Source organism: Manduca sexta, chromosome 19, assembly GCF_014839805.1.
Source record: "Manduca sexta isolate Smith_Timp_Sample1 chromosome 19, JHU_Msex_v1.0, whole genome shotgun sequence".
Taxonomy (NCBI): Eukaryota; Metazoa; Arthropoda; class Insecta; order Lepidoptera; family Sphingidae; genus Manduca; species Manduca sexta.
The window spans coordinates 6,504,470-6,529,281 of NC_051133.1; the positions used below are offsets into that span (position 1 = coordinate 6,504,470).

At 31.7% G+C, this 24,812-nt stretch overlaps 1 protein-coding gene across 1 annotated transcript in view; it reads left to right on the plus strand.

Annotated features, from left to right (window-relative positions):
- Positions 1 to 7,206: 7,206 nt before the first annotated feature.
- LOC115445629 (organic cation transporter protein) overlaps positions 7,207 to 24,812 on the plus strand; it is a 62,791-nt gene continuing 45,185 nt past the window's right edge. Inside the window, exon 1 of the mRNA XM_030171968.2 lies at positions 7,207 to 7,502. Coding sequence (XP_030027828.2) covers positions 7,400 to 7,502 — 103 coding nt within the window. The 5' untranslated portion in view covers positions 7,207 to 7,399. The remainder of the gene's footprint in view (positions 7,503 to 24,812) is intronic.

The window sequence follows — 24,812 nt, forward strand, 5'->3', positions numbered from 1 at the left end:
CTCGGCAGTCCATTTCACACCTAACTAGGCTATCGCCGCTTTTTTTTCTATCTGTATCATAAATAAAGATAACTTTTAAAAATCCGGTTAGCGCGCTATTTTGCCAGGCCGATTGTCTTAATAAATTATTCGCAACTCTTTCTATTCCATTAGTCATAGGCATGTCCCATACCATTACAAATAAATAAATTATTTGATTCTAGATGCGGTTAGTTGTTGACCATTAATAAAAACCTTAGCTTCACTTTATAAAGGTAAACAGTTGTGTTATATTAAAAGAAACCATTTTCTCTAACCACTGATTAGAGAACTGTACCTAGTGACGAAGCAGTCATAATTAATAAAATCCTATGTGCCTAGGTAGGTAGGTACATATACGTGTTTTTCCTGTAAATTATAAAAATAATCAAACAAGTCTAGTAATTGTTAAATCATATAGTGTCGATTAGATCTTCGGCTCTATCAGTTCTACTGCAGCACAGCTACAGCATCCCACCATATCAAATTAATCTTTTTCATATAGATTTTACAATTCAATTATTGTTATTTAGGGGAATAATTCGTTATGTTGCAAAAAATAAGCGCAGCACAAATAAATTTAATTATTGTTTAATTTAATATCGTCGAAAATAAGTAGGTACTCAGCAGGCGCCTTTAAAATAAACCTGTTTTAGTTGAGTTTTGTATAAATTTTAACATAGAAGTAAAATACGAATCGATAACGCTGACTGATGCATTAAACAAGCTGCTAAAATAGTGAGAAAAGGCGCTTTTTTATTCGATTGAAATACAATACGCTTACCAGTTACTAGGTACCTAATTTTTCCATCCCAGAAAACTATTTACTACCCATTTATGTCAATGTAGGTATCGCACAACTTGCGGTTAAATGTAACCTATGAATATATTATAATATATTTCTTAAGCTTATACCTACCATAAGATATTTTTATAGGCCTTCCCCGAAGTTTTCCTACTTGTATTTCTATAAATATGGGTACATATTTTTCATTAATGTACGGAGGAACCATTTTTTTCGTGCTTTCGGCAATAATAATTATAGTCAACGATCGCTCAAAACAGTCATAAATATTTTTACAGCATGACGTTTGTCTCTATAAGCGCCCATCAGGATTTGGTGACTTAAATGTAATATTGAGTAAAGGCAATAAGAAATCGTCATGATCTTTACAATTTAAAATTAAAAGGCGATGTAAAATGGATCTATCTTATAGGTAGAAAAGGAAGAGGTTTTACGGGTTTTAAGAACTCTTATGTTATGATGATTATTGTTCATAATTCCTAAATTATTTTTCTGTAATCTTGAATAATGTTTTTTGTTAATTTCCTTGAATTTTCGTTTAATAAATTACAATGATTTATGATGCATGAATCACAATTGACACTGTGAAATGTTAAGTCTGTGACCTAACCTAACCAATGAAGCGTGACTGTTACTTTGAACTGCTACTTTATTGGCGCAGTTCAAGATTTTCGTGAAGTTTTTGTAGCAACTGAGAAATTCATTATTTTTTTTTTGTAAACCGATACTTAGTATTTATTTTAATCAGTATCAATTGTTACAAATGAAGGTGAACTATGGAAGAAAATTATAATTATTGTTTTATAAATACATTAAAAATTATTAATACAGCTGATTTATTTTTGTTTCTCACTAAGCAACATAGCCAACAAACACAAGCGAATGATAGATAATATCATAATATAGATACTCACGCGCAGTGTCCTCGTAACTGTAACACATGTGATTAATTTTCTCAATTAACTTATAGACAGCAGGTACAGGAAACGCGGAAATGACCTTAATTCGCCCGAGGTTTTCAAAAATCACAAGAGTTTTATTAAAAGTGAATGTGTCGAAATAGTTGTTTTTTGAGTATAAAGATAAATATGTATGTTACCATTGCCGATCTAGCATAGAGGAAGATGATATCTCTGATCTGAAATAGGCTGTCTTCTCTACAATTCAAATACAAGCTGAAAAATAATTAGGAACAAACGCAAAAACCCTTTTTTATGGCATTGAAATTTAGGCTATTTATTTGCGTAAGCTATAATATTGCACCTAATGTCTATGGTATCCAACTGGGCAGGAAATAAATTATAATAATACATGTTTTGCTTTAACTACTTAGACCTTATGTACATGTACATTGTACCTATATTTAATATTTGCCGACAAATACAATCAACCCTTCTGCCTTATGTCTATCTGTTCTAAGTCACTATTCATAATTCACGTAAAGGAAGTAGCTAAACCAAATGAAAATCGGGTGATAATATTTGAGGCGTCTGAGGCTATCTCTGAATGAATATGTAGAAAAGCCAAAACTGTCAGCCTCTCTTCTAAAATGTTTCCTCTCAACCAAGTTTTTACTGTTGAAGGTTTTATATTATATCAATCTAGCTAGCTGAATATGTCATTATAATATTGCTATGCTATAATTATTATTATGTCATAAATGTTATCAATTCTTAGCGCCCATGGCTTAGCTTTAAACTATGTCATATTATATACTTATATATACTTAACACAAGGTCTTTTTAAAATGATGGGCATAAAAGGTACATTAAAGTATCCACTTAGTTATGGTAATAAGATAGAGTTTCATAACATTTAAGTCGATATTGACCATCAGCAAAAATAAGTCAATTCCTATTCAGTGACTTTGTATAATTTACCTTTTATGACTTTGTGATGTAAGAAGTAAAAATTAAGTTATTTTGCATTGCAGTCTTTACATAACTTAAAAATTCGAGCTTTAAAATACAACAGGTAAAAATATTATTAGAAATAAAAAAAGCGAAATAATATTAACCTATTGCGCTAAATAATTACTATTAGCTATTTCATTGAATACTTAATGAGATTTTAAATCAAAGTTCTCCCAGGCTTAAAGAAAAATATAACTATTATAAGTCAATTCTCAGAAAAGACAACTATAATTAAGAATTTCGAAATTAGTACTTATAAGATTATGATAATAAAATATAAATCTTTTCGAATAAGTATCTATCAAAATATATATGAAAAAGAAACGTTACTTTGAAACAAATCACTATAGATTAAACCGGTTAATTTATAAATCGTAGAAGTCAATAGATTATATTAATGATTTTATGTGATCGAATAGTTAGCAATGCATAAAAAATAATAATAATACCTATGCTTTGCAATGTTATAGTCCTATTCTTATCTGTATTTAATATATACTTACATAAGCTATTTGGATGTACAAAATTATACCGACCTCGTATCTTCTCCTAAAATTTTATATCGTTTTATATAAAAGCACTACCGGTCTAGTTGCAGTGTAGCCAGAAGTGTAGTACAGCCAGCTTCAAAGGAATGCACCCATACATAAATTAAGACCAAATCTATAAATTGGAACGTTATAAATATGGAACGATAAAATTTATTTGGAGTTTATTGTAGGTACGAACCTACCTACTGAATCTTTCCTTGATAACTATTAAATGCGAGCAAAACAAAACAATGTGCCTTTGAAATAAGTGCAGTTAATGCTCCTAAGTCTGCGCCAAACTTACATGTACATAGGAATATTTAAAAGAACTCAGTAACGTTTAAGGATAAAAAATAACTACTTAATATGGTGGAATTTCGACCGTTAAGAAGAATAATTGCGTTTCAAAAAAAACCTTGGTAGGTACACATTTGCGGCCTAATATGTATTTCAAATTTATATAGGTAAATTAAAACGCTGCTTGAAAAACTACTTAAGTGATTTTTAGGACACTAAATAAATAGTTTATTCACGGAAACAAATACGGACTTTAATACTCTCAGGAAAAGTAAATACCTTTTAAGATCACGTAATGCGATAAACACGAAAAATATTTGTACAGAGATGAGTTGACCTCGTTGGCTACTGATTCTAAAGAAGAGCTACCTGAACAGCGTGGTGTAACGGGTTTTGAGAGATGCGCCCATTGCTAAAATTCACCTGGAGTTGAGGAATTATGTAGCAATTTTTCTAATTTGTTTCCATCGAAACGACGCTTATAGTAACCTAATCTTAAAACATACTATTGACGATAATATTTAAAAAAAAAAGCTAGTATCCACGAGTAACATATATAAGAAAAATGAAATTAGTGTAAAGCCGTCCATTTTTTTTAAAAAAAGTAAAGTTATTGGTATAATGTCTCAACTACCTTCAATAATGGTTGCACTGAATTGCAATTAAACTTTATTAAATGAAATAAGAATTATTTTAAATAAGATTCTGTCGTGTCATAATATCGCGAAAGTGATTGTTATTATTTCACGGTTAAATCACTCACTCACTATAGATTAAAATATTTTTGACGTTGAAGTGACTAAGCGGAACGAAAAAAGTTTGTTTATTATTTAGGGAAATAAAGCTTTTCGTAGAATAGCGTTCGTTACTCGCTTAAGACATTCAGTAGGACGTAGGTACGTACTCATACGGCATCAGTGTTATAAACCAGGAAGGTAAATTCACATAAAATGGTTGTTCACATAAAATTACCATGTCTCTGCTAATGCAGCTGGTGGGGTATTCATCTTTATATAATGTAACGATATACCGATGCGATTACACCGAAAATTACTGTGAAATTTTAATTTAGATTGAATTGATATAGATAATTGACAGTAATAGGATCGGTTGCATTTTACTGACCCTGGTCATTCATGCGGGTGGACGCAAGCGGTGAGCGATATCACAAAACTCGTGACCTCACGTTTAACAGCCGGTTCATCGACAGCTACACCGCGGAGGCTGTCAACTTTAATTAATTACTTGTATTATTAAAAATATAAATAATTTTACTGTCAAATAGGTTTAATGAATTAAGAACAATTACTTTGCATTTCGCAATTGTAGTAATTTTCGATAAAACCTTTTTCGTATATGTAAAAACATATACGAAAAAGAGTTTATAATTACTACATGTTAGTAGTTATATACCTCTTAATATTATTATAATTATTTTTGGTTTAAAATCTTTTATTACCTCATAAACAATTATATAAATTCACTTGCTGAGAAAACTATTTATAAAATAAAATCATGATTAACTACGAGCGTACAGAATTTTAAATAAGAGTAAGAATAAATTAAGATTATGTATATAAAGACTGAGTGGGTAAACTAAACATTTTCGACGGCAAAGTGTCGATGCTAAATAGTAACCGCGACTCCAGATATACAGTAATACAGAATGTTAATGCTACTAGATTTTATAATTTAATTAATTTCAATTAATTGAAGGCAAGAGTTTGGTTATTGATGTTTTTATTCTTATCTGCCGTTTGAAGGTATATGTATTTGAAAATAATAAGCTTAAAGTGTTAAAAAGTGAAATAGTGTGGTACAAAATTTGAATTTTGTTGCGTATTTAATGATATATTTTTTCAATAAAATTCATTGGTAACTAAAAATATTTGTTGTTTTTTTTTGTTTCATCCCCATATTTAGTAATAAGTACTTCATAGATCAAATGTCCCTGAGTATCATAAATAATAGTGAGTATTTTGGCATATTTTTTCCAAAGCCTATTAGTATTACTATCAAACCCATTAGTTTTTATGTCATTGTATACTAAAATAATAAAATATAAGCGTTCAAACTAAAATTTGGTCAACCATCCCCGGTCTTCCCTAATCCCTTAGAATGTAGATACCTAAATTAAATTTTAATATTATCCGGAAATTTTGAGCAAAGATATTTCCAAGAAGAAAACAAAAAAGAATTCCAATTAACCAGACAGAGGTCGCAGTTACTATACCTAAGCGTTTCACGAGGTATTTTGACTAAGTGTATAAAATCCCAGGCTTGTATTAATTCAAATACACTACGTACATACATATATATGTACATCTATTATGAGTTATCATTCATGAGTAGTAATTTTTTTACAGTTTCTTATATAATTAATCGCCTTTACATATTCCCTTTTCTCTCACTTGGTCTTATAGATGTCTACATCTGTCATCATAGAGTCCGCGCAGCACATTTTTCAAGCATGTTGCAGTTGAGATTTTGCGTAATTTTACGAAGCGTCTGTCCTTAAACTTCTCCGGTTATTCCATTATACTAGGGTAATCAGTGCCAAGTTTGTAAATAGGCAGTAGCGGCCGAGTGTGCAACAAAGTTACACTAGGCCTTCATGCAGGGCGGCGCAAACTGATTGACCTATACTACAAGCATATGTACGGCACTGAAAATAACCCATATAAAGTGTCGCCGGAACAGGCATTGGAATTCACACAACTCTATTCACTAGATTGCCGCACGGGCCGCCTTTCGCAGAGAACACCAAAACCGGCAGGCAGTTGACTTCAGCGATTGCTACGAAAGTGCTACGCGTCGCCCCAGGGTGGGTACTCCTATTGTGTATTTTCGGCCATGTCCTGTGCACAGTAATGTAATATGAATCTTGATAGACGCCCATAGGTTCTTGTCAACCGTGCCATACAAGTATATAACTACTAGACAGTGCACATACCTAGTAATAATAAAATATATTTCATTGTACAATTATTTTCAATACATTTAGCTAGACTTCGACCAAGATGTAAAATAAAAAAATAACCAGTGGAAAAAAGTGCTTTAATATTTTATTGTTTCCTTGTAAATAAAACTTGATCAAACCACAGTTAGGTTACGTGTATGTCTGTTTGGTTTTATATAGGCTTGGGTGTGTGCGTTAGTTAAATATTTTTTAAATATTTGCTATAAGTAATTTATTCATGAATGTCCGAATATTCGAAAATCTAATCTAAATATCGACAAACATATTTCCTTAAGAGCCTGAAGAGGCCTTGTGACGACATAACCTGTATATACATTTTATACATATTTTTTTTAAGCTTCTCAAATTCTTGCGGATTAAGCACCTTTTATAATCCAGTTTGTCGTAACGTAAACACTACAAATATAATAATTAAAATAAGTATAACAAAATAAGCTTGAATAGACTTTTAAAAACTTACTGATATCCGATGATTACGTCATATTTACAAAAAAAACTGTATGTTTATTTTATATTCTCCATCTATTCGGCATTCAACATTTGAGTGGTTGTGTAGGAAAATAAGAGGGCCAACAGCCTAATCATCGTCTATGCGGAGTGGTCCATTCGGCGTTGTACCCTTGACCGGATGCCGGTCGCGCTCAGTCAGTCGACGCGCGACTCTGTGCTCGTATTCTCGCGTCGATGCCTCACAGAAGCGAGCAAGTATAAAGGCGGTTCGCCCCGACCGCCGCCGCAGTCCGAAGCTATGCGCGTCCGCCGGATACGGGATCTTATATCCGCAGTGCCGCACGCGATCATTTTCACCCCGTTTTATGACTAATTGTGATAAGTCGTTGTGATAGTGAAAGTAAACATGAAGTCCAAGAATGACCGTCCCGAGGCTCCAGAGCTGCAGGAGTTGCTGCAGAAGCCCAGCAACTTGCCGATGATAGCTGAAAAAAACAAACACGCCACAAGTATGTTTCAGGTTCATAATGGTCTTTCAAAAACAGAGTGACGTCTGAAAGAAATCTGTTCCGGTGAATGAACGTACGTCTTGAATCACGCATGACAATTCGTCTTTATTAGTTAATATTTAAACGTACTATTGCAGTATATATTACAATAACAATTATAATTCCACATTTACTATGTTATTATCGCGTAATATTTAAATTTATCTTACTAAACACAAACATTAGTAAAACAAATAAAATTATTGTTCTTGATAATGTAAAGTTCATAACAATTCGTCATTCCATAAAACTTAATAATAATTAATTTTGAATTTGATTTTACCTGAACCATCGGTATAAATTGATTGTACGCGATTTTATTGGTAGGAAGTAAACATACGCTTATAATATGTTAATAAAACAAAACTTACGGAATGCAGTACCTACCTAGGCTGCTAATAAAGCACAGCCTGTTTGAAATGTTCTGTTTAGTTTACAAAGAACCTGTTATGCCCAACTGACGGTCAGACATTCGTAACGATTTCTTAAGTTTACGCCAATATTAGCAGACATCGTAATAAAACTATTTTTTCGGATTTTAAGGCTGCAAAGTCTTCCAAGCGTCGGGAAACAATTCGTACTATTAAAAACCGCAGTAAAATCCGAAAAAAAAAGGTTTATTTTGAGACATTAGTAACGTTATATTATGCGATTTTAGATATTTTTTTACACACTATGAACTAATAATTTTTAACGATTCAAAAAAAATGTCTACATACGTAAGTAAAATTTTTCAATCAACAATATTATGAAATAGTAAAGTTGTTGTAAATTATCGAGTAAATAACTACATTTAATTACCATGAATATGTCATTAACTGCTCGAACAAATAAAAGATCAATCACGTAGAAAATGCAAAAGTAAAACCTGTTAAGTACATTGATCTGGCTATTTAAAGATCTGTCTCTCAGCAGTCGACGACCTTTAGATATGCACTTCGGTAGTGCACCTGCCCATCACCTAATCAAGTGGCCTGAAATAATAAGAATTTACAGAGCAAGTGAATTTGTGAAAAACTTTGGAAAAATATTGCGCAGTAAATTGAATTTGCGGTGCGCAGGGAACAAAATGTCATTAAAGCTTGTAGTTTAAAAACACAATTTTATTTTACTTTTTATTAAGCGCAATTTGATTATTAAACAAAAAAGATATTTGCTCTTTTAGTTTCAATATAAATATGGCTTTGTAAATAAAGTAGGCACTTGTTCCTCATCATTCTTACGTCTAAAATCCAGTCTTCATGTTTATTACTTAAGCTTGATGAGGGAGGCGTTTAAGTTATTGTACTACATGAGCTTACAGTTTTATTAATATATAAAAATATTTCTAAATGTCTTGAATATTTACATAATCTTAAACTCAATATGATACCTAATAAGACTGCCTTTAATAAAATCGTTATATTCAAAGAAAGAAAAAACACGGTATGGAAAATTCTTACGTTTATTTGAATGGTATTGGCTGTTTGCGGTGGTTAAATTTGTCGTGTTAATATACTTTATGTAAATTAGTCAGTAGGCATTCACACAGATGTGTCTTCCACCCATCCTTTTCTGTTATCCCAATCTTATATGGGTTTGGCGCACACACTTCGTCACCCATGTTGCAGAAATGGTTTGACATAGTCCTTAAAACCGGTTATCTACCTGGCCCGCTTAGGCAGAACAACAATTGCGTCAGAAATAAAAAAAAAATATATATCCTAAAATTATTGATGCCAATAAAATATAGTCTCACAGTCAATTATGACTAATATACGACAAACAACGATCGTGGAATTCGATGTTTTTATAGGCAAGGACATGGTAATTTTTGTCCTCCACTAGCAAACGGTCATACTTTTCGTGACATAACCATCAGGGAAAAATAGCGGACTAGTGTTGCAAGCAATTGTACACAGAATTTTAATGATTCGTTTTAGTATATTAAGATGATAGTAGATAAATAACTAGAGGTGTCTTTATTTTATGCTATTAATATACGCGTTTATATAAGTATTAAGAATTTACTTAAAAATAGACTGTACCTATTTGAATGAAATATTATCTTCTTAATTCTAAGGTTCCGCAATATTGCGGTCATAAAATACTTTCCGACACTGTCTCGTTTATAATTCACACGTAACTAGTGTCGATGCTAACCGCTACTATTCACCTTATAAACCAAGGAGGTAAGTCCACCTGCTTTGTTTTTAGAACTCTGTGTTTTAGGACTACCAAAGTAACCCAATTAATCAAGTCTATGCGCCTGTCCGTCTGTTAGGCTACTTTATATGACTATGAGTCCTGTAACACAAAATAGATTTAATTCATAATAGATAGTAGGCTGTAACGTGTACGAATATTTTCTGCACAAATAGTGTTAAAATTAGACGTCATTGGAAGGAGGATCCATCAGCGCGGGAATATGTTTTACGCTAGGCCATTTTTTTTCATGTGTACTTAGGAATATTGTGGTGAAAACTTTAGCATTTCATCATCTGACATCGTTAGATTTACGTTATAAAATTGTAGATGACTATTTTTTTTAAGAAATACTAGATTTTTTTTCAATAAATGCAGCACCGCCATTTAACACAATTTTTACAATAAATTTGCAACTATCCGTTAATATTAGACACATTTAGTATGAGTAGGAAATTTACTGTATAAATGTAGACAAAGTACTGCAACATGGTCAAACTGTCAAGCGAAATTACAACATCACCTAATCCCGGTACAGACCAATTGGTAACATTTGGCTCGGACATTTACCTTTTCGCTGGCGCATTTGTTTTCTTAGCAGCAAGCAACACAGATACATACGACGAATTCTTCGGAGCCAACTTGGTTAGCTAATACTGTATTATTAATAGTAGTCACTCGTTAATTTTGGCTGGGTAATTCTAATTAATCTAATTAATAATGATTTCTTATGTTTATGCGAATGTTAGACTTTGAAATAAAACTATTTACGGATTTTCTCTCAGTTATTTATATATGCAAAGTCTTCGAAACGTCAGTAGAAAATAATAATATAAGGAACCGCAATCAAATCCGTAAATAATTTTATTTCAATAGGTACTCTAATCAATATTATAAATGCGAAATTTCGTGAAAATGTTTGGATGTTTGTTAGAAGTAAACGCAACAATAGTTGAATGGGTTTGGATGATATTTTGGCAAATGTATAAGATCATGTCTTGTATTAACATATAGGATACTTTTATCTTGGTAATTTTCCCCCGTGGGAAATAATGGAATTTTGTAATCATATTTTTTTTATTGATGGCCAAGGTTTCCTTCAGGGCGCGTTATAAATAGCTACAGTGTGATTTAAGGATTTTTGTAGCGGTAAAAGCTTTACAAACGGGGGAAGCCGCGAACAACGCCAACTTCAGCACTTCTACATTATAAATAATAATTTCTAATGTGACGTTTTTATTGAAAGCAGATAAATATGTACATATACTTAACTATGGAAGATATAAATTATATATTGAAGACAGATTTTTTCCCCGTCCGTTGCTAATGCGAGAAAAACATTATACAGAAATTTCTCAAATATTATTTCTATATATTCTTTTAATATTATAAGCAGATATTATGTATTTACATATATATTATATGTATTCTTACCATACGATTAAATTAAGTAGTGATAACTTAGAAAGCGAGGTCAGTTTTGCGAAATGTAAAATCATATGAGAGAAAGCGTCGTTATACCATTGCTTAACAGCTTTATAAAGGAAATAGTATTCGCACGAACAACAATACATTTTATATACTATACAAAATGAATAGGTTTCGAGCGACTAGTTTGATCCAAAAGAAGGTATTTTTGCGACCAGGTAAAGCTTAATGACAGCGAGATTTTAAAATTCATTTTTACTTTCTATTCTCGTTGTCCACAACGTTTTGTCCACCGCCAAGGGCAATGGTAAAAAAGTTGCAATGCTTCCTTGTGGGGGAAAATGCAATGAAATCTTTCCTCTTGTACTCAACTGGGGATCCGTGCAACAGTTTTCTGCCCATTAAAATAAAATAAATGCTATATATATGTATGTATGAAGCGGCGATAGCCTAGTTGGGTGTGGAACGGACTGCCAAGAGGAATGTCCGCAGGTTCAAATACCAAAGGGCACACACCTCTGACTTTTTTAAAAATCATGCGTGTATTCTTTGTGAATTTATCGTTCGCTTTAACGGTGAAGGAAAACATCGTGAGGAAACCTGCACATCTGAGAAGTTCTCTATAGGAATTTCGAATAATACAGGGCTGATATATTATATTATATTATTATATATGTATATTCATTACGTAGGCGAATATAGTTGTACTTATGATAAGTCAAGGTACATAAGAATGTTTAATTATTACTTTATTAAAGTAGCTTATATAAACAAAGACAATTTATATTGAACATTGTCCCCCACTACCGAATATCGGGAACAAACGAATTGCTATATTTACTAGTGAAGAATCCAAATGAAATGTATGTCTATGACAATAAATATGACCGCATAATAAAAGTAACAAACCGGAAAAACTACCAATTTTATTAAAAAGCTGGTTTTATAGTTTATATCATCGTAACATTAAATGAAGACAATTCGTTGATAAGTGCAACATTGTAGCTTTATTTGAGAGACGGCGAAATAACCGAAAGACTTTAATTCTGGGAAAAAAAATACTTAAATAGTTTCTATTGATGGGACCGAATCATGCAATGAATTTTGTTACGGATAGCTAGTCGCTAATAAACTAAAGAAATATAAATAGATCAGGTAAGCATTGACTTGAATGATGTATTATGTCATACCTCTTTTAAGGTTTCTAAGTGAAACCGTAGCGACTCATCAAATTTTAATTATTCATCCTTCGAAAAACTGGCTAGTTTTTATAAAAACTAGAGTTTACTATAATAAAATCAAATGGCATATGAAAACAGCCAATCCTGGCAATGTGCGAAATTTTTATGACGTTACATTTGTATAACTATTAACTACATACTCATGTAATATTAACTTAACATAATACTATTTATTTTTATACCTGGTTAAATAAATCCGCACCGTTTAAGCTATATTTCTTTGTCAATTTGTAATTTATTAAAACTTCATATAAAAAGTAGATAAATAAATATTATTTTTATAGCTGAGTATATAATACTCGACATATTATAGGAAGTATTTTATCATGACTCATTACCCGAGCTTTTCATGCTGAATACACGTTATCATTCATATTTAGTCTATTTTATTATAATTTCATGAAATTGGTAGGTAATATTTTAAAAGCGGTAAAACCACGGTTTAAACATATTTGTCGTTACTCCCGCTGACCACACGTTGCTGTTGAATTGTTAGGTCAGTTACATATTTCATTCTATTTCTTTATAACGGCAAAGGCAAATGTACGAAAATTTAAAAAATATAGAAGCATTAATGGACTGTCTAGATCACCACTGTCTACACAAATTTGACATGAAGTGGCAGCATGATATTTAATTTCGTATTGGAAATGTCAATTTTTTTCCGAATGATTCACAAACTTGTCATAAAAATTCCATTGAAATTATGCCATAGTTGTTGTGTCTTATGTGTTTAACATAGAGGGGAGTGAGGTTCTGCGACTTGATACGTTCGAGGAGAGATTTCGAAAGCCCAAACACTCCTTCCTCTTTAACCCATTCAAACCGTGCCGATTATTTTTGTTATCAGCCTGCATAAAGATAGCATGGAATTGTCATGATAAAAACCATAAATTCTATCAATCGAAAGTAAACTGACCCGTGCCTAATAGGAGTAGCGAAAATAATAAAGCAATGAAACACTTTGACGGCAACATCTTTACTAAAAGTGTTACGTCAACGATGTTTAATTGACAATAATTCGCACCGCACGTGTTTTTATTTTATTACTTAATTTTTAAGTATTATTCGTTTTATATTGAATTGGTTAATTAACATCAAGTATTATGATTGTAGCATCACATTTTGTGAATTTTGGTATTAATTACACGACAGACATTTTTTTATTACTTATTCAAGGTAATACTTACACATTTTATGCTTAGACATATAACAATGTTAACTTTGATACCTAAAAATGAATTTTGCGCTAGAATAAATTCGACATTTTTGATCTTTAATAAGAATTTAAATTCGAACAAACGTCTTTCTGAGAAAGCTCGTGAAACCTTTCGCTTATATGATGTAAAGCAACGAAATATTTTAATAGCATTTGTTCCAAAATAATTTCTTACTCCAGATGCCCACGTCGCATTTAAATAGTGCAAGAAACAAAAACCAACACACAAAAACCGTCCATACAGAAAACGAAACTTAACAGCAAATTTCTTTCTGAAATGTAATAAAACACGTAACAGCTAAATTAAAATCCATAAGAATTGCCACAACACAAACGTTATAATATAGACAAAGGCAACAATAACTAACTGTTACTGTCAATCAATAAATTAGTCGTTGATAAATACAACATGATACGATGACAAATTAAAACATACAAGGTACATTATGTGTACTCAAGTAAGTAATAAATATTTATAGCTGTAGACATATATTTTTTGTAATACAGAATTACGATTATAATATATCACAACTTTCATTAATGGCTTCGCGATCATATTTTTAAAATGCATGAACTGAAATAAAAATGTAAGTCCCTTTTATTCCGAGGTTATACTGAACATTTTATTTAAATCCCTTAGGGATAATAAGTCGTTTCTTAATGAGAATTTTATGCAAGATTCTCCTAAGTTTCAACATTAAGTACCATCAAGTTGATCCTGAGTTTAGTTGTTTCAGCTTTTTGTCACTAACTATATTTTTTCTTATTCAAATAAGTAATACGTCACATAATACGGTGTTAGCATATTTTTGTACTATTTCAATTTCATATATTGGGAAGTTCCCGCCACACAACCGCCCTAAAATAAAATCGTAGTCAAGAGTATTTGGAAAAATTCAACATAAAACGGTTTCTAAGAAATCGCGCCATCGATATATATTAACTTACCACGTAAAATCGCGCTGTTTTATTTCATTGACAATTTTTTTATGACGTGTATTGACGCTTCACCACCTATATCTCTAGGAAACTATAGCTTTTGTTACCGGTTTATTTAAATTTTAAATACGACGGTTTTAAATAATAGATCCATTCATTTAGATGACTAAACTAGTATTTTTATAGAAACTATTGATATCCTGTTATACATCGCATGACCGTAAAAAATACAATATTTACGCGAAAAACAGATCGTGAATATGATTATATCCAAAACCCCGATATTATAATGTGTTACAGCTTTAAAATAACGTTCGATATTTAATAAAATAATCAGACGTCATATCGTTATATAGACATTAAGTTGTATGGGGCAATGGGCGTAATCTGCTCGTTTGGAGCATGTATCGTCAGAGCTAAGTTTGGCATTAGATCGTAATGCGTTCGAGGGATTGAGTATTGGCAGTAACCCAACGATAGCACAAGTATATTTTGAGTCATTGAACAGAGTCTACTTTCTATTACCTCGGAATTCATATTATCTAAGTGTGTTAATTTTATTCTTTAAGACGTAATATACGTACCCTTATCTTCTATAAATTTCTGGTACTAGTTTACAATGTTACGTCTTCAAGCTTCGTCTGGTTTAGTATAAAAAAATGTTACCAGCAAGGTCTTCCAGTATAATATACGTTATTCATAATTTGATATTATAAGTAGCATATAACTAATAACTAGCTATTTTTCCCCGAAAATGGATCTTTACGTGGGTAAAGCCACGAGTAAATGCTAGTATGCAATGTAGAGCAAAGTAACAATACACTCTATGTACTTACTAATAGGTAAGCCTTTGCAATAATATTATATTTGTCGGTGATAATTAAGTGTTGCAATGAGTTGTAATATAAGACTTACAAAATCTCTTAACCACTTCAACTTTTCGCTTAGAGTAGTTCACTCACCGTGTCACCATAATTGAAGACAAGACATAAATACGCCCTAGGCCTTATTATAATAAGAAATAGTATCAATATTGCTGCCAGTTCATTTTAAATATAGATATTCTCATCATTTCAGGGACATAATAAATATATTCTTAATAATACTTTTAAATTGTTTTTTATTTATCAAACAAATAAGTTTTGTATAGTCTCGATGTCATAAATTCAAATTATAATAATAAAATAGACTTTAGATTAATATGGCCTCCATTGTGTATAATGATGACTTAAATACTGTAAATTATAATATTAAAAGAAGGATTATGGCTCTAGAACATGAGCTTTTTAAGCGTGTGAAGGACCTCTGTTTTTGATACGTTCGCTCTCTGCATCATGATGATGCATGTATGTATGTAAAATGATGTAAATATATACTGTTCCGGACTGCATCTCGTGTATTTTGCGCTTGAAGTACGTCGTCAGATTTTTTAACTAAAGGTCGTATGCATGGGCGTACCCAGAGGCAGGGAGCAGGGGCAAGGGAGGATAGTTGCTTAGGTAGTGATAGATAGGAGGGCTCCTAGATTTAACACAAAAACGGACTCTTGTATGTACTTGTGTTGCATTATTGGGAATACCTTTGGCATATATAAAGTTTTATATCTATATATATAAAATGAATCCCTATTTTCCTTGGTCACCCCATCACGCGTGAACGGCTGGACCGATTACACATTTTTTTTGTTGTGTTTGTTCTTGTCAGGAGAAGGTTCTTATAAAAGAAAAAATTAAAAAAAATTGCACGGAAAATTAGAAAACTTAACGAAAATATTAATTTTATATACATAACTGTCAATTGGTTGCAATAACTGTCAGCAATTGACAGAATGCGCGCTGCAAATTCATAGTTAAGTCGGGACAACGTCTGTCGGGTCAACTAAATATATAAATTTAACCTCTCCTTCTGAGCTGAATGTATGGTCATTATTTATGGTCTATCAAAGAAGTTTAATTTTTAATTATAGAGGTACTAAATATCATCTTGGAAGGCTTGTAAACGTTTCCTTGTAAAACTTTTAACGATGCTCTGCTGTCAGTTGATATGCGACACAAGACTTGTGAGTGATGTGCTCCCAAGTTTTAAAAATAATAAATCTCAAAACTGGAAAACAAATGACAGAGGTCATTTAATTAATTAACACAACTACAGAGCCAAAGGATTTCCGTTTATGACAATATATAGGTACATTATTTTTCTGTATTCCGTGTTATAACGAGTTGTTGACAGTTAGTGTCCTAGTTGATAATATTTTATTATACTAAAGTGTAGGTTTAATTTAATTTCATTGTTAGTACTTTCGATTACAAGGCACTTTTCAATATTTTGTCATTACTCATTTTGTCGTTTCAGGGTAACTAAACTATTGTCACGAAGTCTTTTAAAAATATTTTTTCTTTATAGATTTAAATACAAAATTAGCCAATGAAAGAAAATTATATTTAGCTCCTAGAAATAATATTGTTTTTTTTTCTAAATACAAGATTTGAAAGGCAGACTTAGAACATCGAAGATACATCTTGAACATAATTGCGCACATCATTTGCGCAATTCATGCAAGGCTCTTAAAACGCTCGCGTCCTGCGAACTACACATGTGCAAATCAATGTCATTCACAAAATAAAAGCCTTTTGTTTTGAAGCGGCGATTAAACGTGTGAACGATTATCTCGCGGTCAGATATTTCGCGCGCAAATTCCATACTGTGTGCGGAAAACGGAGAGTTCGAGTGTGCATTTGTGCGCCGTCACAGTGATAGTATGGAAGCGCTCCTCAGAAATAAGAATGTGCAAAATGCACTTAATTGCTATCATTATATAAAAAATCACTATTGTAAAGTTAGTTGTAAATTAATTATATATATAAAATAATAAACCGCAAAAACAACTTATAATACCGCAAATTAATTAGTTACTAGCTTTTGCCGAGAATAGCTTCGAGCAGATAGTTTAAATGAGTTATTCAGCACTCTAATTAATATTTCCAACTGTATCAAGACTCAAAAATAATAATTGAAAACTACACATATGAACCTACTATAAATTGATCGTATAATGAAATAAGATTTGGCTAGACTTGAGTACAAATTAATAGTAAATATGAGTGAAGGTCTATTAGTAGATGTTAATCAAGATGCCAACAATTCATAGTTTTTGATTCATAACTGACCTACAGTAGTAATTATTTTTACTCACGCACACACAAGAATGACCTCGGTGTGTATGCGCGGACATACATTGAACTTTTATATTTATTCGTATCTGACATTCGCTCATGCCTCCATAATGAATCTATTAATGTAATGTTATTGACTTATATTGTTTAGATGTCATAAATCATTTAGATATTCTTACATTTATAAAAATGATTAATAAACAAATGTTAAACGCTTATTATAAAACATTAAATAACTCATACCGAAGATTAAATCTTATACTTACTTGCAATACGAATAATACCTACGAATAATTGTTACCCACATATAAAAGAACTAAGTATACATTCGTAACCATAATATTAAATCATTTTAAGAGTAAAAATGTTATGTTGAATATAAACTTCGACGATTATAATTACAAATTTTAAATTTAAAGCATGAGAATAACTTTCTTTACTGATAATTTAATCTTCCCAGAACAAACTACGTATCACACATAGTTACATCTTTATTGAGATAGAGCGGCGATAGCCTAGTTGGGAGTGTAACGGATTGCCGAGACGTGTGCCTGCAGGTTCAAATCCTAAGGGCACACAAAAAATAATGTCTATTAATTATCGCTTGCTTTAACGGCGAAGGAAAACATCGAGAGAAAAACATGCATACCTGAGAAGTTCTCTGTAAGTATATAATACGGGCTGATATTATTATTACATAATAATATACTCAGTAATTTTTTTCTGTACCACTGTTTTTTTTTTACTAATTAGTAATATGTTTGAAATATGTCGTAGGCACCAGATCATCTTAAGAATTTACTAATGCGAATGTTTGTGGAAATGTTAGGTTATCTGTTGAAAGTAAACGCAGTAACCGCTAAATTTAGATGAAATTTGGCACACTATGTCCTTGAATAACATACTCTAGTCTACTTTTTACCGAAACAGATGGTGCTAGCGTCATGGAGATGGTGATATGGATAGCTACAGTAATTATGGAATTTTTGTACTAGTAAAGAATTTTTACGGGGGTGAAGCCGCTTACAACACCTACCTCATAAATTTATAATATATGACTTCTTCTGAGTTCTAAGCGGAAGGTTTCTTGTATCTAACCAAGATTCTGTTTGGTCAGTACCACTACAAAAGCTCCATCTAACACTAAGTAGCTTGCGCAAGGACTGACTTTCTGATTGAAGGATATTGTAGACACTATCTAGTGGGCATCATGAGACGAGCATTCAGCTCTGTCAAGTGTTATACTGTGGTGCATAATTTAAAGCTTTGGTGGTGTTATTTATGGACGGTTGTGACGCTTACCATCAGACGAGCGGCTTTTCCGTCTCATAATTGAGGTGCATAAAATACCAAGTAAGTTTCATAAACAACAAATACATAAATTGTTAAATCGCATGACCAATTGTTTCAGTATAAAGTATGTATTAATACTTAACACAAATACTAGTTATTTTAAATAAACTATGCATTTTATTAGATACGGGCTACGTCTAATTATTGGATAAGAAAATGTTACAAACAAGGTAGTCGCGCATTCATTTTGTTGATTTGCATAATCATTATGTAGCAAAGTAGCGTGTAATTTTCTCTAAAAATAATTTACTGTAAACTTAGGATACTACAAAACGTGTTTCAAATAGATAAACTCAAAAATTACCGACTGACTGATTACTATTATAGTTCTTTCCGCCCATTATAAGTACTTTTTATGCGATTCCGAATTTTATTGCTTCGTATAATTTTAAACATAACTTCTCAGTTATTTACTTTAAATATATACTTGTAATATAGTAATAACTATTGATATAAGATACCAGTATAACAACTTTAAATGCCGCCAATCGTTACAAGAGCATAGAACGACGTCCTTGCCTACTGTACAATCATAGTACGATAGGCACGGTAGATATGGATTTGCGCGTGTTACACCGACACTGGTTCCATTGATTGATCATAAAACTACGTATAGATATCAAAACACTTGAATACAATATCATAAACAAGATAATAGCAGTAACCATAAAGTAATGGGTATTTACTTCACGGGTTGTAAGATATTCTTCTTATTTAGTGGTACCGACTGTTTATGTCCATTATTATCATATTAATAAATCTATATATTATATGTAAACCTGTTTTCCTTTGTTTGAAACAATGCAGTTTTCCAGTTTTGTTTAATATATGTCTTATTATTATATTATATAGGTAGAAATCGCTGCAAGAGTTCGCAAACAAAACAAAATAAACCTTATATAGCCAAAGATAGATTATTTTTAAGAGGTACCAAGTTTCCCGGGATTCTTCGGGTTACTTTTCAATTCTTACTTAAGATCATTAAAGTCAAAAAGCAAATAATTTGTTAGTTTATAAATTACATAACTCAAGGCACTACTGCCATTTGGTTCTTATTTATTTTGAGTCGTCACTCGTCATTATTGGTCATAGCTGAATACCGTTAAAAGTCACGTGATGTATTTGAATAAATACCAACCAAAAATAACTATTGCTTACTTTCGCTACTGCAAAAATTTATAAATATTAATAACTAATTAAATGCAATATTAATTGCAAAATTAATGACAGGGTATTACAGCTGTCAACCCTACACAAATCAACCAGTATCAATCAAATTGCACAATTTATGTCTTAGTATTACTAGACACGAGCGTGGCATTGGATTTACGCAGATTTTGCTACCGCGGCGCCTGCGCAGGTGGTCGGCCAGCCATGCCGTGAATAATTCGCTTCACACCAAACATAATATTATATTTAAATAATAGTAAATAGAATTAGATACCAAAAGTAAAGGTCTATGATTAGAATATATATTTTCATGGATACATATTTATCTTATTATATTTTACGTGGTAGCGGATCTAATAAAATTTGACTTTCTTTTTCAAATATTTACTTCGTAAACCAATGTAACCGGTAAACAATCATTATATAAACATAAAACAATATGATCAAAGTCAAGTATTGTTCAAGTATAAAATATCGAATGGTTCTATGGGCTAGAAAACTCGACATCTTTAAACTACATACTAGAAGACCCGATAGACGATGTCCTGTCAACTATGAATTTGCAGCGCGCATTCTGTTAATCGCTGACAGTTATTTCAAACAATTGATAGTTATATAAAATTAATATTTTCGTAAGTTTTCTTAAATTTTCAAATTTTCCGCGCAATTTTTTGAATTTTTTCTTTCATAAGAACCTTCTTCTGATAATAATTATTAACCCAAGCAAGTGATCTATTAAAAATAATCTATACTTATAATAATCTATACTTATAATAAATCTGTAGAGAGGTCAATTCTGTACATGAAATATATTTCCAAAATAACTATCAGGGGGTGATTAGGGATCGATACTGATGCCAAAAATGCAATTAGTAAAATTTTTGTCTGTCTGTCTGTCTGTATAACCGTTATAGAAACAAAAACTACTCGACGGATTTTAACGAAACTTGGTACAATTATTTGTCATACTCCTGTGCTGGTTATAGTATACTTTTCATCACGCTACAATTAATAGGAGCAGAGCAGTGAAGGGAAATGTTGGGAAAACGGGAGAAGTTACTCCATTTTTTAAGCTTCCGTCGTGTGTGCAACCTTAATGGTTAAAGCTACAAAGAAATCATGTATGACGGAAATGTTCTCCTTAAAATTATGTAAAAAATATCCCACGACAGCATATGTCTATCTTTTATGGTTGACTCACAATAACACGTGTAACTCCCGATAGCTTAGCAGTTCGAAGGTTTCTCATTATATTTGTCTACTCTTACGTTTATAACACTCTCAGTCATCCCTAATTAAAAAAGTTAACATTATTAAATATTCCATAAAAAGAATCATAGAAATCGGTATAGAAACACCAAAGTTATACATGAAATACGCTAATAATAAGCCATCATGCGTGAATACTGAATCATGCTATAAGGATTATTTTTGTATATATATAAGGTCGCGAACGCACAGGCAGGCGGCTTGCTTGGCACCTAGAGGCTAGCGAATCACCTAGCGAGTAGCTTCGTAAAACGAACATTCTCGAACGTTCGCGACCGGCTCCATTTTTGAAGTCCGAAATCCACGCGGGCGAAGCTGCGAGCGGAAGCTAGTATTTGAATAAACTTAAATTGTCAAAACAGCCATAATTATTACTTTATGCTTATTACAAGTAAACAGCATCTACGCCACGCCTAAGTTTATATGTAATATTTTTCTAATTATAATTTTGTATATTGCGGTATTTTCAATGCATAAAATATTTTAGAAGTATAAAATGCACATAACATAGTCAATTTCCTCATACCTATCCATATAGAATATTATTCACCCTAAGGACGAAACGTAATCATAAATTCAAATACCAAGGACATAATATTATATTATAAAGATTAATAATTTTAAATAACCTTTAAATAAGTTCCGTGTTTATGAATCCTTGCAGGATATCGGTTTTTTTTTATTAAATAATAAATTTATGATTCACGGCACGATGATGTTTATATTCTGTGATGATATCTAATCAGATTATGGTGATAAATATAGTGGATTATCATCATTTTTCGACTGCATACACAACTAGTACCCCCTATATGGTGAGACGGGTCAGGCAGGCGTCTGGGCACCAAGTCCTAGGGTGGGTTCCAACGCCCATGTCAGCCGAATAGCTAAGGCTGTCCCTAAATACTATACACAATACACATACATAGATTTATCAATCCTAAACAAAAACGTATAAAGAAGCTATTTCACAACATGAATGCTTAGAAGTAACTGTTGGAAAACGGGTTAAGATAATGACCTATCTCAATTCTCAAGAAGGCCAAGTCGTGTGTTTCAAAATCATTCATAACGCCATAGTTTGTAAATAGAGCATTGTGTAAATAGGTAGTACCTAGTTGAATAAAACATATTATCTGCTTTTCATTTTGTTGAATCTTTGTTATGATTTTTTTCTGTAGAATTGTAAAATGCGCGTAATAATTATAATTCTTAGATATTAAACAACAAAGTCCCGCCGCATTTTTTAGTGTGAGCGCCATAAACTCAAAAAGCATAGAAAGAATTTCGATGTTCAGCATGGTGATGGTTTGAACCCCTGGGAAAGACGTAGGGTGTAGGCTACTTTTTATTCTGGGAAATTATATATATAGCTGGTCTTTTATCTCGGAAAGGCTCTTACACGCGGGCGATATAATAAATTTGCGAATTGTATAATATATATAATTGTAATGCATTGTTAAGAATTCACGAAAATAATTTGTTTTTTGTATATTAGTACAAAGCTTATTTGCGTGCATATTAAGGTAACCATATGAATCGATCTTTACCCATAAGCCCATATTTGTAGTTGATATTTAAATTTATTAAGTAGTTATTTTCTTTGTATCTGCATTTTTTATGAAATTCGCATACGGTTCCTTGTACTTTACAATAGGAGAATGCAATTATGATACATATTTATTATTTATATGTTGGTATTCAATTATAATAATATCACTATTTCAAAACAAATAAACAATGGCGAACGTTGATTGGACAAATGAATATTGTCCAGTTTTCTTCCGTGGAATGTCACTCAACGAAACAAAACAATAATTTAATAACTATATAATAGATTACGAGCAATTTAGTATGCACACAATATGTTGTTAGTTTGTAAACCTTGATGTAATTATGAGTGGAATATAAATAGAGCTTCCAGAACCATACGTTATTTGTAATATATTTTGCCCATGACGTCGCAATATCAGGAAAGGGTCCAGTCTAGATTCTTCCATGAATTAATAAAAAGAAACCAGGAAGTAAAAACAAGCATCGAAAATAAGGATTCCCCTTCTGTAAACATATTTAACGCTCACATTTTGAGTAAGTAATAAACATGTTGTGGTCGATTAAAACCCAACCCGCATACCAATTATTGAAATATTCGAAGAGCTTTAAAGGTAAGGTGACATAATTGGCTATTGATAAATTCTTAATCCTATTTATATTCGATACATAATATCAATTTGTCTCTAGAAATTGTTTGAATATAATATTTGCTGCGGATACTCCGATAATATTGACATAGAATTTGAGACGTACAACCACTAGTTAAACCTGTTTGTAAGGTGAGATCTATGGAACATTTTACAACATTTTATACTTATTAATTTCTTATATGTATATTATCGCACTTTTCGGCGATTAGGTAGTAATAAATAAAAAATATATACATATAATGTTATTATATTACACAAGCCTTATGAGTAAGTAGGTAAGTAGTGGCTATAATCTGTAATTATACAGATTGTTAATTATATAGTGAAAATGATTTGCTATGCTTCGTCACTGTTCGTAATTAAGTAGGAGTAACGTATAAAAAATATTCATGAGATTGTGTATTGAAATTTCTGTTTGTTAAAAAATATAAAGCGAGAGCACAGCCCTATCGCTATTATTGTTTTAATTTGAAATTATACATTATAGCATTTGCATAATGAGATCGAAGTTATGAAAGCCATCTTCTGCGACAAGAAATGGCATTGCAATTATATCCAGGGTCGTTAGACCCGTGGCCCAGAAAGTCAATAAAATGGTTTAACAGAAACAATTAATCATTAGAAATTGATGTTATTAATTATCATCGTAGTAATTAGTCGACAATAACTTTTTAGAGCATTTTTACCTATTAAGAGTAGTTTGTTAACAAGACACTGAAGTAAAACGCCTATACAGATTTATAATAATACGGAGAAAGGACAATGAATTGAGACATAGGACACTAGCTTTAGTACAATTATTAACCTTTACCTTACAATCGTTGTTCACACAGAATAGAAAGGAGAAATAATAAATGGAAAATTTAAGCCCTGATTAATATTTACCTATTAGGAACTTCAAAAATTTTATTGACACTTTAATTTTCGATGATGAGATCCGCATTGCTTTCGCCGGATGATAAACAATACGACCGCTCATAAACAACAGCAATACCATACAGATTATTGTATTTATAAAATCTGCCTTCACTCAGACACATAAGATGTTAAGTCTCATAATGTCCAGTATTTACGCTGACTGCAATGTCCTT